Source organism: Daucus carota, chromosome 2 (genome assembly GCF_001625215.2).
Source record: "Daucus carota subsp. sativus chromosome 2, DH1 v3.0, whole genome shotgun sequence".
NCBI classification, from domain to species: domain Eukaryota; kingdom Viridiplantae; phylum Streptophyta; class Magnoliopsida; order Apiales; family Apiaceae; genus Daucus; species Daucus carota.
Genome location: NC_030382.2, coordinates 23,787,759 through 23,801,065, shown reverse-complemented (window position 1 = coordinate 23,801,065; position 13,307 = coordinate 23,787,759). Strand labels below are relative to the sequence as shown.

The following is a 13,307-nucleotide window of genomic DNA, read 5'->3' as shown; positions in this document are numbered from 1 at the left end:
AAGTGTACGGAGCTAATTCACCCGGATCTATTTGAAATGTATAGAGACGCGGGACATAGTGGTTTTGGTTCTGACTTCTAATGTAACTCAAGGTTGATAGTGAGTTGAAGTCCTCTTTTCTTCTCCAGCTTTAAGAAGGATATTTGGTAACTTCTGCTGCAGAAATAGTTGGAATGCATCTAGGGAAGCCTAAACAAAACTTCAGGGTATTAACATTGAGATCATTAAACGAGTATTAGGTATAGAAGCATGATACATAATTACAGATCACTTGATACTGGAGTCATGCATAAGACATCATTATATTAGAAGATTCATTAAAACATGTGGAAATAACGATATGCATACTCAATCTTTATTTCTTTTGTAACGGTCAAATACTATCTTCATGATCCATAGAATAAGAATAAGAAAAAAAAAGAGAGAACCGATGATGCAAATGGCTATGGCAAGAACTGGTGTGGCGGATAAGACCACATACGTTCCTGCAATAAAAGTCACCATCATTGCCGAAATAGAAAGAATGTTCAGCACAGTTGATGAAGCATTAAGCAGTGACACTTGCTGGAGATCTTCATTCATCGATTCAAGAAAGTAGAAAAATAATGAAGATGTTGACATCAGTAGAGCTAGTGCGTCTGAGACCATGAATATTTTAAAAGCTGTCTTTCTAGAAAGAATCACTAGTCCTTCATCATGCTCACCACTCTGATGGAGACCACCCGGCATAGTAAATCCTACAGTAAAAGCTACTGTGGTTGTCAGTGCAGTAACTAGTATTTGGGTGTTGGTCCTGATTTGATATGTTTTCCGATCTCTTGTCCTCTGCTTCTCTAATATCTTCTTCTCTCCCTCAAATTTCACATCTTTTTCCTTTCGTTTACTTGGAGGAGTTTTATTACATCTCCAAATATCCGCTTTCTTCTCTATCTTTCTACCCCAAAGCTTCCAGCCTGATTTACTAGTCAGGACCTCGTCAAGGGCAATTTTAATTTGCACCTACAGATAAAGGTCAACAAATAATTACACAATATCTTAATTCAGAGACATTAACCTTTATAATAAGATTGTGATGAAACTTTAGAGAAATTAAATACATCAATGTAGTAAAATTGCTCCTGTCTCAACACCTCTACTGCAATTAGCCAAAGAGCTAGCTAGCATGGTTGACAAGAATGGAAGGTAAAGAAAGAGAGTTAACCATTTAGTGCATACTCAGAGTAAACAATACTGAAGATTCTATAGTTCACAGTACTTTGTTATTTTTTGTTTCAAAAAAGACAGAAAACTAGTTTTCATCAATTAGTGAAAAATGTAAGTGAGGTTCCTTAGGTACCTGATCGACAACAGTAGCATCTTCAACGTAGAGCATGTCTCGAGGAGTAAAATCTCTCTTGTTTCTTGCCATTGTATCAAGTCCTTTATGTTTTATTAGTGCGGGAATAAAACAACCATGGGAGATAAGTAGATGGAGAGGAGTATCGCCATTTTTATCCTTTTGTTTCAAAATCTTGTCCTTGTATTTATTCGGACAATACTTCAGAACACTTTGTACCATCTCTTTTCTGTTATCAGCAGCAGCTTTTCTAGTATCAACGGCATGAGCAACAGCTTTTCTATTTTCAGCAGCATGAGCAACAGCTGCCATATGTAGTATATTTTGACCATCTTGAGTAAGGAATGTGTATGGAGAGTTCGCATCAGAAGACAAAGTTGGCCATAATTCCATAAGTCGTATCAATGTAGAAGTATATCCACGTTCGATTGCTACATAAAATGGCGTTGCTTCCATATCTTTGTAAACAAATGGGTATCCCACATCCTTTTGTGCTTTTATCATGGCATCAAGTATGACATCAAATTCGTAATACACAGCATAGTGAAGCGGTGTCCAACCATTATCTTCTGTAAAAGTTGCGAGATTTTGAGCGTTTCCCAATAGACGTAATACAGCATCTGAAGGGAAAAAAAATGTGACCAAGTGTATTACATCAAACATAAGTCGAAGAGAAATATTTCACGCCACATACGGTATCAATTATACTGAAAATTTAACTTAAAGTAATCAAATTATTAAATATGATAGCAGCGGTTAGTCTCATAATCTCATAATGCAGTGTATATATTACATACCTTTATCAAGGTCTTGAATAGCACGAATTAAGGCAAGCACGTCGTTGGGATCATGGTCAATTATTCCAGCTTTGTATGTTTGAGAGAGTGCTGTGATAATATTATCACTACACTCGTCATCAATGGCCTTGCAGATTAAACGCATAAGACCATTTCTTTTCATTTCACCACCACGCTGATAGGCGGGATCTTTTCCGAGTATCAGTCGAACAGCGTTCACATCTTTTCTCTCCACAGCAATTTGCAAGACAGTTCTTCCGAGCTCATCTGTTCTACTAAATAATGCTTCAAAATCAGTAGCTGATGCGATCTGTGCTCTACTCCAGCGTTGGGCTGCATCAACCATCATCCTAATCACATCGCTCTCTCCATCTGTTCCTTCTGTCAAGGTCAAGTAATACTAATCACTACAAGCCAAAATGAGCTAGAACTACATTTTCTCAGTTACTCTTTAGTTTAATTTGGTGTTTTTATAGCCATTGGCCTTATAAGTGGTCAACTTTTTTATAAAAACTGACATGATAGTTGAGATGATATATTCTAATTGATGTTATTTATATAAATACAATGGTCAATTCCAATCAAAACTTAGCACATACATGTCATTTTGTAAAAAACTGTATATTCATTTTTATGCATCAAGCATTTTTCATATATCCATACCTTGGTCTATATTCTGCATGAGAGCATGCAAAGCAGTTGTCCTCCCGGTACTCGGACCATCTAAAGACAGAGCTGTGCAAGTCGTGCAGATCACCTTCACTATATCTTTGTACCCATTTTCAGCAGCTATGTAGATTGGAGTCTTGCCTTCATCATTTTGAACATGACTATCATTTGAATCAGCCTCCACCAAGAGCTTTACAATCGCCATGTTATCATTAAGGACTGCAAGGTGTAATGTGGTGTTCCCGTTTTGAGCATCAGCTTGCCTAATAAAATCCTGAAGAAAAGTGACTTGATTATGCGCATCATTAGGCAGAAGTCTGGCAGCATCAATGAGAGCTTCAACCACTTGAGTGTGTCCATGTTGTGATGCAAGGTGAAGTGCAGTTTGTTTTGATCTATTTTTCTTGTCTAAAAGGCTTTTGTTTGCAAACTCACTCACAATAAATCGCACGTTTTCTATATCTCCCTTCTTTGATTCAACGTGAAGGATAGTTTCTCCCCATTCATTCAGTTTATCCGCTTTCATCTTCAATGCAACTTTGGAAATAGGATCTCCGGCAATGGCATCGGCAAAACAATTGGCAATGACATCAGGATCTTCTTTTATCCTTGTATACTTTTCTTGTATCATCAGTTTTGCTTGTCTATCAAGAATCACATCTTTTCTCATTCGTCTACTTGGGAGTACAAAAAGAGAAAATTTACTATCCCCTGTAGGATCAGTTTTGATACCATCAAGTGAAATCCTGATTTGCACCTGCAAACAAAAAAACAACAATTTAACTATAATCATAATCAGATACATACTTCATATACATGACCTAAACAGTGAAAAGCCGGAATTGTCCGTATCACACTTATATATGCATTATATATTGCGCACACTTTATTTTCTTGAGTTATGTGCGTGTTCAAAATGTGCATCTCGTATAATTATCATAAATTATTAATAAAAAACATTTTAGTAAAAATAAAATAAAACTAATGTATGTGGATAGTTGTTTCAGATCTATTATCTTGATACAAATTTGAGAAAAATAATTAAGTGTGAATAAATAAATTGGTGATGCTGTTTACACACTTATTATATGAAAAATTAATATTATATAATATAAATATTTAATTAATTTCAAATGACATGATTTCAATTTAATTACAAATTATAGTTTTGCTAGTTTTTGGATTTTGACATCCTAAATTTTCCATCCAAACATGAACTTTGAAAACTTCAAATGATATTTATGTTCTCAAACATGTCATAAAAAAATTTAAAAACAATTTTTACATTAATGATATAAGAATACAGTGACTATGATAGTAAAATGGTGTGCACATATGACTTAAATAAAATTCCATTTTTTTAATAATTAGAAAAAGACATACAAGAAAATAAATGAAAGCTCGTGTGTGTGTGTATATATATATATGTATATGTATATGTATATATGTATATGTGTGTGTATCTTATTATGCATTGTCTAACATATAATATTAGGGTACTGAGTAGTGTAAAAGTTTAGATTTTTAAATTATGTTATTAGATATATGGATATAATTCATTGTATCATTAGCAAATAGAGATTTTATGAAATATAAACAATTTAATCATACTTTTTTGTTATTAAAAATACTCAAGTACAATATTGTCTTTGTTATGACCAAATGTAATATTAATTTACAATTTTATATTTAAAACATTAGTTATAAATATATTATTAATAATGTTATTTAAAAATATGATAAAAAAATATAAAAACTTATTACCTGAAAACACTTATAATCTTACGCAAGCTTCAAATTCAAACCTAAGTATATATGAGGATGATACACATGTTTAAAATGTTCAACTTCACCCGCTAAAAGGATCTTAGGTATCCACATAATTTGACAAAAAAAATTGTTTTTTGACAAGATATTAATTATATATTCACTTATTTTGAAAGTGATTTAATTTGAAATATATTGACAGTGATTTATATAGTACAACTATTTATATTTTGGTGAGTAAAAGTCCTAAAATGTTAGTAATATAATATAAATACTATTTATTATAATAATCATTATTTCACAGGATAGTAGGTCAAAAAATATAGGAAAATAGTTTTTGAAAGTGCAAGTACCTGATCTTCAACGATTTGATCTTGAAAATACAACATGTCACGAGGAATCCATCTTTTCTCATTTGCTATCTTTATATCAAGTCCTTGATATCTAAGGAATTCTGGAATGAAGCAACCACCACGAATAAGTAAGTGAAGAGGTGTATTTCCATCTTCATCTTTCTTATTCACAAACTCTTTGTTAATTTGTGGACAATATTTTAAAATGCATTGAATCATCTCTTTTCCATTTTGCAATGCTGCTAAATGTAATATATTTCTTCCGTTTTTATCAACATCAATATATGCAGAAGATGAAGATGGCCACAACTTTAACAGAAGTTTCATGGTAGAAACATATCCTTTCTGGACTGCTATATGGAAGGGTGTTGATGTCTTATCCGGATATATAAATCCATGTCCATATGTTTTTTGTGCTTCTATTATGATTCCAATTATGGAATTATGCTCGTAATACACTGCATGATGAAGTATTGTCCATCCTAGATTGTCGTAAAAGGTAACAAGATCTTGGACACCCCGATTATTTAGCAGGCTGAGGACATATTCTGCCAAAAAAATTTACAACGTCAAAAAAAGTAATAATAGTTGAAAACAGTCTGCATTATATTGAATGCAGTTTTGCATTATATTGTATCTATTTTGAGTGCAATGTTTTTTAATTTATAATATTGAATGCAATGTTGATCACAAATCCATTTATGGAACAAACAATGGAATATAAGACAAACAAGAGAAAAAATATGATACTTAATAGTTCTTTCTGGTGGAGGATATGGAAATAAACAAGAGAGAAATATATGAAACTTAATACTTGAGGGTGGAGGATATGGAAAAAGGATAGGTGTGCTTAGAAAGAAAAAAGAAGGCCGAGCTGATGTTAGATTTGATAAAAGTCAGCTTCTTTCTTCCATGATATGAAAGTTTTTAACCTTTTGACTAGTGTAAAGTTGCATTTAGTTGGTATTAGACCTGTCCCCGCACTTATTATTAGTTTTACAATCACTTACAACTTATTATACATGTAATTGTGTTTGTAGTGGCTAATATTTGTATATATGATTTCACATCCACCCTAGTATTTTTGCCAAAACTTTTAACAAAATTTTATTTTTACAATTTTTATCATATTTTTGCTAATTGTTTTTAAAAAATTATATTATTTTTGTAAAATACTTTCTAAAATTAGGTATTTCATAAAAACCCTTAAAATTTATTTAAGTATTTAGAGTTTTCAAATTTATAAATGGATAAAATATTTATGATTAAATTTATTAATTTGACTTTGGTTTATGTAAAGTAAATATATTTTAATAGATAATTTATATATTGTGCGATTATTAAATTATAATAAGCGAAAGTATGAAACGATATTATCTATGTATGGATAACTATCTTTTGACCAAATATTTATGATAATTGTTATAATAGTTTTGAATGAAGAAGTATTATACAAATTATCATTTTTTATATAGTATTTTTCATTATATGGTATGTCATTATTTATTTTTTGATTATATATAATATTTTAAAAAATTTAAAAAAAGTAGAAATAAAAATCAAGGAAACTATACTTGAATATATCAAATCGAAACACTATCATGGTCTAGCCATGATATCAAAGGTTTACCTAATTTCCTATTAAAAATTTAAAATGGGTTAAAAGATGATAAATAGTTTAAATTGGCTTTGAAATGTTACACAGTTTCAAAAAGTGTTGATTTAGTTTCTAAATCATTTATTATAAATATTAAATGACAAACAAGAATAAAAGGAGATCAAAAAATTTGCTTTGAATTATCTAATATACCCTTACTCAACAAATAATTACAAAAAATTATTTGTTCATAATTATTTACACTTCGATTATTAAATATCATTGGTGAATGAATTTTACATAATAAATATTTATATTAATTTTATTTGTTACACTCATTTACAGTAATGTTATTTATTATTTAATTTTGAAAAATAAATAAATATTGTTAGCTAATGAATTTGCACAAAAGTTATATATGAATTAAATTATGACAATTATCTCTAATTTATACCCACTAATTAGTTGACAAAAAGAAACACTTTGGTCTCAAAATAAATATTCATTTTAATAAAAATTTAACTGTTCAACATAATTATAATATTTTGTTTGATACATGAATATTACAAACTACCACTATATTTTAACAATGTTACACAAAGAATTAATATAATGCTAATAATAAAATATGAACCTAACTTTAGTGACAAAACAAAAACACGAACCTAACATCAATGAATAAAATTAAAAAAAAACATATAGTTAAGCGGTAATTTTCTAAAACATAAGTTGAGTGACAAAAAAATTTTAAATAGCCAAAATTATATACTTCCTCCATCCTAACCAATTGTATACATTTGGTTGGGACACGAAGACCAAGAAAATATGTAAAAAATAGTAATGTTAGATGAAAAATGGGTATAGTGGTGGACCCATTTATATTTAATAATAGATTTGAAATAGTTGAGGAAAAGTGAATGTAATGGTGTTTATATTATTATAGAATGGAGATAGTGGAAGATCAAAATAATTGGTGTAATGATATTTTATATTATAAAAATTTACTACTTTTGAAATGTTTGAAATGTATACAATTGGTTAGGAAACTGTACAGGGAGTATAATTTATCACAGTTGTCTTAAACATCATTATCATTTACCATTAACATCATTTACCATTTTTCTCTATATAACACCCTTCACAATTTATAATCATTAAAATAATTGTTTATTATTTATAGTTTTGAACATAACGCCCTCCAACTTTAAAATAATTCTTATACATGTTAATTATAGTGTAGAACATATTTTCAATTTATATGATATTTAAGAATATAGTAAAACAAAAATAAATTGAAATTGAAATTATTAGAAAAACTATATAACTCTACTCGTGTGACTCCAAGTAAACTTTAACATCTAAAGTATTATATTTAAATAATATTTGAATAAATGATATAATGTGTACCTTCCTTGCGGCTATCAATAGCAGAGATCATTTTGTGCATATTAGCAGCCTCACGGGTTTCGACCGTCATTTGGGATTCGACAATTCGAACTCCCTTTTGATATGCTCTGGTGAGTAAATTGAACATCGCATTGTTTTCTTTGTCCATGACTTTGTAAATTAAAGGCATGATACCAATTAAATCAGGATATCTGTCTGGCCTATGATAAGCGGGATTTTTCTCTAATATTAATCGAACCACGTCCAAATGATCTTCCTCCACCGCTAGTTCAAAAATCGTACATCTCTTCTCATTAGTCTTATTGAAGAACTGCATCAACCTTTTAGATCTTTCGTCTGAGGTCCCATGCTTATTTGCATGTTTGAAGGCTTTAATGATTAACTTAATCACATCTGTTCTTTCTTCTTTAGTCCCTGCAAGGAAAGTACAAATAATGTTAGAAGAAAATCTCCCTTTTGACATATTTGTAGTTCAAATATTTAAGATGTTATAAGATTTATTTTATGATGCTGAAATATATTAGAGTACTTGTAATTATCAAGTAAAACAGGTTTGGTCTTGGATATGTAGAAAGTCGTATTTTATAGAAAGTGCAAGGCAAAAATGTTTTTGAGTGTGTTCTATTTTGATTTTAGCAGAACACATGAACAATTATTTCTAATTAAAGTAAAAAAATGGAGTAGAAGTGATAAGTAAATAAATAATTTTGTGTTACTAAATTGTTTGGAAAAGAATTATAAATTGTAAAGAAAAACTAGTATTTTTCCACTTTTAACTTTTTTTTCACAACTTCTAAAAATACTTCTTAATTTTTTACTCAAAAGGGTCAAGAAAAGCAAGCAAGCAAGAAGTAGCTCCGCTTGCCTTGCCCAAACAGGGGTTATATGTATATTTGGAAGTTGTATTAGGACTCGTATAAAATTTATATTGGACCATTATGTTCTAATAACATATAGAGCTATTTATGGTAAGGGTAAAGAATATAAAAAAACTATATATATACACACACATCTGTATATCATCACAAAAAGAAAAAAAAGGTCACTTAAAACATTTTAAATTGTTATATATACTACCTCTGTCCCTCTCAATTTTTTACAGTACTCATAAAACATAATTTCATAACTTTTTTTTTAACTTAGGAGAACACGTACATGTGTGTGTCTATATATATATCCTAAAGGAGGTCTTAGAAACTGTGTGAGAAAAAAATGTTAACAATCTAATCCAAAGGGACTAGGGAGTATAACATATATCCTACATGTACCTTGGTCGAGATTCTTGATAAGAATATGCAAAACAGTTGTCCTACCAGCAGGACCATCCAAATCAAGTTGAGCGGTGCAAGTTGTACAGATCACCTTCACTATATCATAGTACCCCCTTTTGACAGCTATATAGATTGGCGTTTCACCTTCACTGTTCTGTGTATGTGAATCACTTGGATCGGCCTCCACTAATAGTTTAACAAGTGCCACATTACCCTTCCTAACTGCTTCATGTAAGGCAGTATCCATGTCAACATCAGCTCGCCTAAGGAAAGCTTGAAAACCAGTAACTGGATTATCATCATTTAGAGAAGGAGGGGGCAAATGTGTAGCAGCATTAATGAGGATCTCAGCCACTTCTGTGTGTCCTTCACACGATGCCAAGTGAAGTGCAGTCTGTTCATATTTGTTAAGCTTGACTAGAAGGTTTTTGTCTGCAAACTCCCTTAATACAAATCGCACGCGTTCTGTATTTCCGTTTTCGGACTCTGTGTGAAGAATAGTTTCTTCGTATTTGTCCAGTTTATCAGCATGCATCTCCAATGCAGCTATGGCATCAGCATCTCCGGCAAAGGCAGCTGCATACAGAGCATCTTTGTGCATAATTTTGTATAGGCTTTCACCTGGGCTTGTAGCTATATACATAAACATGTGTCAAATCGTGTGTATTTTAGGAATCATCATGACGTTGAATATATGGTCAAAAAGAAATTTAACATAAAAGGAACTATATATAGTTTAATTAACAAAAGGGTATGCATGCCAAGGAAAGAGGCAGAGTCTTTATAAGGCATACCTTGGTCGAAATTCTTGTTACGCACAAGAGTACTACAATCAGGTCCGAGCAAAGATGGAGCAGTGCAAGTTGTAGAGATGATCTCTGCTATACTGTTTAACCCTTCTTCCACAGCTATGTACATTGGTGTTTTGCCTTCATCATTTTGAATATGTGTATCAGTGGGGTCGGCCTGTACTAAAAGCTTAACAATAGAAGGGTGACCTTCCATAACTGCTCTATGTAAGGCAGTGTTCAACAATTTATCAGCTTTCCGAAGAAACGCTTGAAAAGAAGCAGTTGGATCTTCTGGAGTGTTATCATTATCTGAAGGATGCAGATGTCTAGCTGCATCGATGAGGATCTCAGCCAATTCCGTGTGTCCATATATTGCTGCCAAGTGAAGTGTAGTTTGTTTCTCTGAAGTCAGTGTAGCCAAAAGATTTTTTTTTGCAAACTCCCTCAAAATATCTCGCACACGTTCTGCGTATTTCTTTTGATAATCCCCTTGGTTGAGTATATCAGCTTGCGTCTCCAATTTAGCTATGGCATCAGTATCTCCTTCAATGGCAGCCACATACAAACTATATCTATCCATAATTTTGTATAGTGTTCCTGAAGGACTCATACCTATATGTGTGTATATGTGAAGAAACGTTTAGCAAAAAATATAAAGGATTAAGCAAGCTCAAAAGATACTCCCTTCGTCCATGAGATTGTTTAGGTTGTTTCCACGCATTTTGAAGCTCTTATAAATTTTAGTTTCATAACATTTAAAAAGAAAAAATTTAATAAAAGTTTAAACGTTTAAATTTTATTCAGGAAAAAAATTATAAGACTATACTTTATGATGTCTTATATCATGTCGTAAGTTATAATCTGGTCCAGGAGGCATAATCACAAATTTCGCTCCCTTCGGGAGTCGAACCTGTGATAGAGAATCTTTAATAATAAAAATAATTAATATATAGTGAGAATAAAACACATTGTTGGAGTTGAAGTTAGTAAAATATGTCATAAATTATTGGGACATAATTTCTTAACTAGGACATTGTTGGACTTGTTCTAAATAACCTGCCCGGACAGAGAGAGTACAAAGAACTACCAAAAGAGTGTTTAGAGAGCATACCTTGATCAAAATTTTTGTTACGCACAACAGTACTACCATGAGGTCCGTCGAAAGATGGAGCAGTGCAAGTTGTATAGATAATCTCTGCAATATCGTTGAGCCCGTTTTCTACAGCTATATACATTGGTGTTTCACCCTTATCGTTATGAATATGTGTATCAGTGGGATCGGCTTCTACTAGCCGCTTAACAATAGTGGGATTTACTCTTTTGACTGCTGCGTGTAAGGCGGTGTCCATATCTTTATCACCTTGCCTGAGAAAAGCTTGAAAAGAAGTAAGTTTAGGATTATTATCATCATCTGATAGAGGTGGCAAATGGCGAGCCTCATCAATGAGGACCTCAGCCACTTCAGTTTGTCCTTCATATATAGCCAAGTGCAGTGCTGTATGCTTATATCTACTAAGCTTGGCCAAAAGATTTTTGTGTGGAAATTTCCTCAGAATGAATTTCACACGTTCTGTATTTCCCTTCTCTGATTGCAGGTGAAGGATAGTTTCTTCATATCGGTGCAATCTATCAGCTTCTATCTCCAATTCAGCAACGGCAGCAGCATCTCCGGCCATGGCAGCATCGAAGAGAGTATCCAGATCCATAACTATATTTTACTTTACCACTGCTCCTGCCTATGGAATTTCTGGGATTGTAATACAACAAACTTGCTAGCACCCAGGAGCTAGTTATATAAAGAGAAGCTTGGTGTAAGGCTGTATGTTCAGAAGATGTTGACCAACCAAAATGCTACTGTAAGTCGCTGATACATAGAAAAATGCTACTATGATTTCTAAGTTTTAACAGCCAAATGGTTGACTTTTACAAATCCGGTAAAGTGGAGCTAGCTGGGAAGACTTGTGGATCAGTAAGAACTAGAACGTCTTTGTATAATCATATATGTCACAATTGTGATGTATGATTTGAGCCTTGAAGATGTCGACTGTGTGGGTGATTTACTCCCTCCGGAAAAACCGGTCTCCTAATTTTATGACACACCTTTCTAAATAATTTGACGGCATAGTTAAAATCATTATTTTTAATTTTTTAATTATAATATTTGTTATATATTTTTATTTGAAGAAAGGAAAATCTTGAAGTTAATAATTTTTATTATACACTAAATGATTAGAAGTGTATGTTGAAAAGTTAAACGATCTATATATCCAAATAGAAGGAGAAATAATAAGCTTTCAATTTACAATCTGTATTCATGTTTGCTTAATTAAGTAATCCACCACTATGATTTCTTTAACAGTTCCCTCTTTCAACAAATTATGGACCTACTTGGCCGAGTTTCTTTTTACAACTTGAGGATTTAAAGTCATAAACAGTTTTTACGGTTATATTTATAATAGCGTAGTAGACTTAAACAACACTTTTTCCTTCCATTTGCAACCCAAATTGTATATTGGGTGGGTTTTTACGTATATATTGAAAAATCAACTTGCAAGTTGTTTGAGGACTACTGTATGGGTATAAGATAATTTGTGCATTTTTATTTTAAAATGATATATAAAAAACCTTCAACTATATACCTAACCAAGCTGCTAGTTATGATATTGATACTAATAATTGACTGAAGGATAGTTTCTTCATATCGGTGCAATCTATTCAGCAACGGCAGCAGCCAGTGGCGGAACCAGAGGGGGGCTAGGGGGTGCTAGAGCCCCCCCTAACCTCAAAAAAACAGTGTAAATTTCTCGGATTGTAATACAACAAACTTGCAAGCACCCAGAAGCTAGTTATATAAAGAGAAGCTTGGTGTATGGCTGTATATTTAGAAGATGTTGACCAACCAAAATGCTACGTCGCTGATACATAGAAAAATGCTACTATGATTTCTAAGTTCTAACAGCCAAATGTTTGACTTTTACAAGTCCGGTAAAGTGGAGCTAGCTGGGAAGACTTGTAGATCGGTAAGAACTAGAAAGTCTTTGTATAATCATATATGTCACAATTGTGATGTATAATTTGAGCCTAGAAGATGTCAACTGTGCAGGTGATTTACTCCCCCCTTCGAAAAATCTGTTTCTTAATTTTTTGACACACATTTTCTATGTAATTTGACACTATAGTTGAAATCATTATTTTTAATTTTAAAATTAGTTATATATTTTTGTTTCAAGAAAAGAAAATTTTAAAGTTAATAATTTTTGTTATTCATTTAAATGATTAGAAGTGTGTGTTGAAAAGTTAAACCTATGTATCCAAATAG

At 31.9% G+C, this 13,307-nt stretch overlaps 1 protein-coding gene across 2 annotated transcripts; it reads right to left on the bottom strand.

Moving 5' to 3' along the window:
- Positions 1–327: 327 nt before the first annotated feature.
- Positions 328–11,885, bottom strand: LOC108206862 (uncharacterized). Of its 2 annotated transcripts, none has more exons than XM_017377283.2 (9): positions 11,100–11,885; positions 9,992–10,600; positions 9,195–9,830; positions 7,927–8,340; positions 4,923–5,470; positions 2,797–3,559; positions 2,134–2,514; positions 1,337–1,956; positions 328–999 (listed from the first exon to the last, which is right to left on the bottom strand). In XM_017377283.2, the coding sequence occupies exons 1-9, from the start codon at positions 11,692–11,694 to the stop codon at positions 349–351; spliced, it is 5,217 nt and encodes a 1,738-aa protein (XP_017232772.2). In that variant the 5' UTR covers positions 11,695–11,885; the 3' UTR covers positions 328–348. The 2 variants fall into 2 exon arrangements, with proteins under 2 accessions (XP_017232772.2, XP_063943054.1); XM_064086984.1 differs by having other exon boundaries at positions 2,797–3,076; positions 11,100–11,884.
- Positions 11,886–13,307: the final 1,422 nt, after the last annotated feature.